The 2,599-nt window shown below is 38.9% G+C and overlaps 1 protein-coding gene across 1 annotated transcript; it reads right to left on the bottom strand.

Moving 5' to 3' along the window:
• Nucleotides 1–206: 206 nt before the first annotated feature.
• LOC148126484 (uncharacterized) lies at nt 207–965 on the bottom strand. Its single transcript, XM_087930408.1, has one exon. The coding sequence runs from the start codon at nt 963–965 to the stop codon at nt 207–209; it is 759 nt and encodes a 252-aa protein (XP_087786534.1).
• Nucleotides 966–2,599: the final 1,634 nt, after the last annotated feature.

The following is a 2,599-nucleotide window of genomic DNA, read 5'->3' on the forward strand; positions in this document are numbered from 1 at the left end:
ATTGTGTTTAGACAGATGGAGAGAGCAAGAACTTGACCCCAAGGTGAGAAATTATCACCCCAACAATGGAGATTAGATTCTCTGGAAGGATTGCGATGAATACTCAGTGACTAGGCCAAGCATGGAGCTGCTGGTTCAACTTTAGAAATGATGCTTTAGACTAGAGGCAAAAAAGGTTAATTGAGTCTTTCACTTCCCAAGAAATATTAGCTTATGGGATGGACAGATGGATGGATGGATAGATGGATGGATGGATACATGGAAGGAAAGATGGACGGATGGATACATGGATGGATGGATACATGGGTGGATAGATGGATGGATGGATGGATGGATGGATGGATATGGATGGATGGATAGATGGATGGATGGATACATGGGTGGATAGATGGATAGGTGGATAGATGGATATGGATGGATGGATGGATGGATGGATGGATATATGGATGGATATATGGATGGATGGATACATGTATAGGTACATGGATGGATATATGGATAGATGGATGGATGGATGGATAGATGGATGGATGGATACATGGAAGGAAAGATGGACGGATGGATATATGGATGGATGGATACATGGGTGGATAGATGGATGGATGGATGGATGGATGGATGGATGGATGGATGGATGGATATATGTATGTACGTATGGATGGATGGATGGATGGATATATGTATAGAGATACATGGATGGATAGATGGATGGATGGATATATGGATATGATGGATGGGGGATGGAATGGATGGATAGATGGATAGATGGATAGATGGATAGATGGATACATGGATGGATACATGGATGGATACATGGATGGATATATGGATGTACATATGGATGTATGGATGGATGTATGGATGGATGAATGGATATATGTATAGAGATACAAAGATGGATGGATAGATAGATGGATGGATGGATGGATGTATATATGGATGGATATATGAATGGATGGATACATGGAACCCACTCACCCATCCCCACCCTAGCTTAATGTTTACTTGTGCACTTGAGTTAATAAGGGCTTATTTTGAGGGTAGGGCTGATATTGGGTGCACATGTAAAAATCAAGCTAGGGCTTACTTTCAGGGTAGGTTGTACTTTCAGGAATACCGAGTAATTCAGAGCACTCTATACATCAGGGGCATGCCATTGGAACATTTTTATCCTCTCCTGCTTCATGAAAGCAACAAAGTCCATACCTGATCTCAGGGATGTCTCCAGGGAGGGGATTAAAAGAAGTCAAGGTGGCAACCACAATGTACAATCAAAATCCTGAGCCTCTTTTTTATATTTGGTGGACATAAAATGGAACTGGAACTTTTTTCTGCATGGTTGTGGCTTCCATATTGAGCTTTTTTTTTACCTTTTCCTATCGACACCTCTTTGATTTGCTATAATGAATACTTTTTCTGGGTCTTCAAAGTTTCTTCAGCCCCCAGAAGTATAAATTCAGTCTCGTTCTGCAGAAACCATTTTTCCTCCTTTTGCAGCTCTCTGCAAATGTGTTGACTGTTACATTTTCTGTGGCACAACTTTGCACTGCCAGAAATATCATGCTCCTTTATGCATTATTTACCAGTTAATAATGCAAAATAGATTCCAGAAGAAAATCTTCTGTTACTGTTGTTTTATTCCAGTCTCCCAATAAGTCAGGATAGAAGTTCAGGAAAATGAGCTAGCTCAGAAGAATTATCAAAACTAGGTCCAGAAGAAATGTTAAAATGTTGAGAGAGGGAGGGAGGGAAGGAGAAAGAGAGAGAGAGAGAGAGAGAGAGAGAGAGAGAGAGAGAGAGAGAATGAATATGAATTTGAGGGGGGTGAGTTTTTTATTGTTCTCATTTTCTTCCCTACTTCTTGAGCTGTTAAATTATGAATCAAACCTGGTACCTGTTCCAAGTAACATTCTGAATTATTAAGTGAAACATTTTTACATTAGTAATAGAAGAATATGATTGATCATATCTTGCAATCAATATCTTTCCAAGCAAAGAGAAAGAGAGAAGGAAGGCTACCACTTTACTTTTTTCTAACAGTTTTGAGAACTAAATCTGAGTTTGTTTGTTGGATTGTTTGACAAATGGCAAGATCTTTAGCTGGAGTAAATCAGTGCTCGGACAGTAATAGGCTTGTCTAAGAATATCTAGGCATCAAACTTGCAATAAATTTTTGACTGCATTTCTCATTGAAATAGAATCCTTTAGCAAACACATAGGATTCCAATCAGCTTCTAGGATGTATATTAGCACTTTAGAAACCAAGTAACTACATTTTAAAGGGGAAAACATGTTTAACAGAGTAATTACTTGACTTGTATTACACACCCACATCGGCTTTACAGCCTGGAATTTCAATCTTGGCTGTTTTTCACTAATGAAGTTCCCCATAAAAGACAGACAATGATCATCTGCCTCTGGTTTTTATGAACCTGGCAAATGAAAAAGGTTGCATTCCCTTGGTAGATAGACAACCAGAAAGGGCTGATTCAACAATTTAAGTAGTCCTTAGACCTAAATCAGAACTGGCCACAAGAGAAAAGCAATAAAAATAATTAGGGAGCTGGAGGCTAAAACATATGAAGAACGTTTACAGGAA

Source organism: Pseudonaja textilis, chromosome 3 (assembly GCF_049901715.1).
Source record: "Pseudonaja textilis isolate UNSWEBS1 chromosome 3, rPseTex1.2, whole genome shotgun sequence".
Taxonomy (NCBI): Eukaryota; Metazoa; Chordata; class Lepidosauria; order Squamata; family Elapidae; genus Pseudonaja; species Pseudonaja textilis.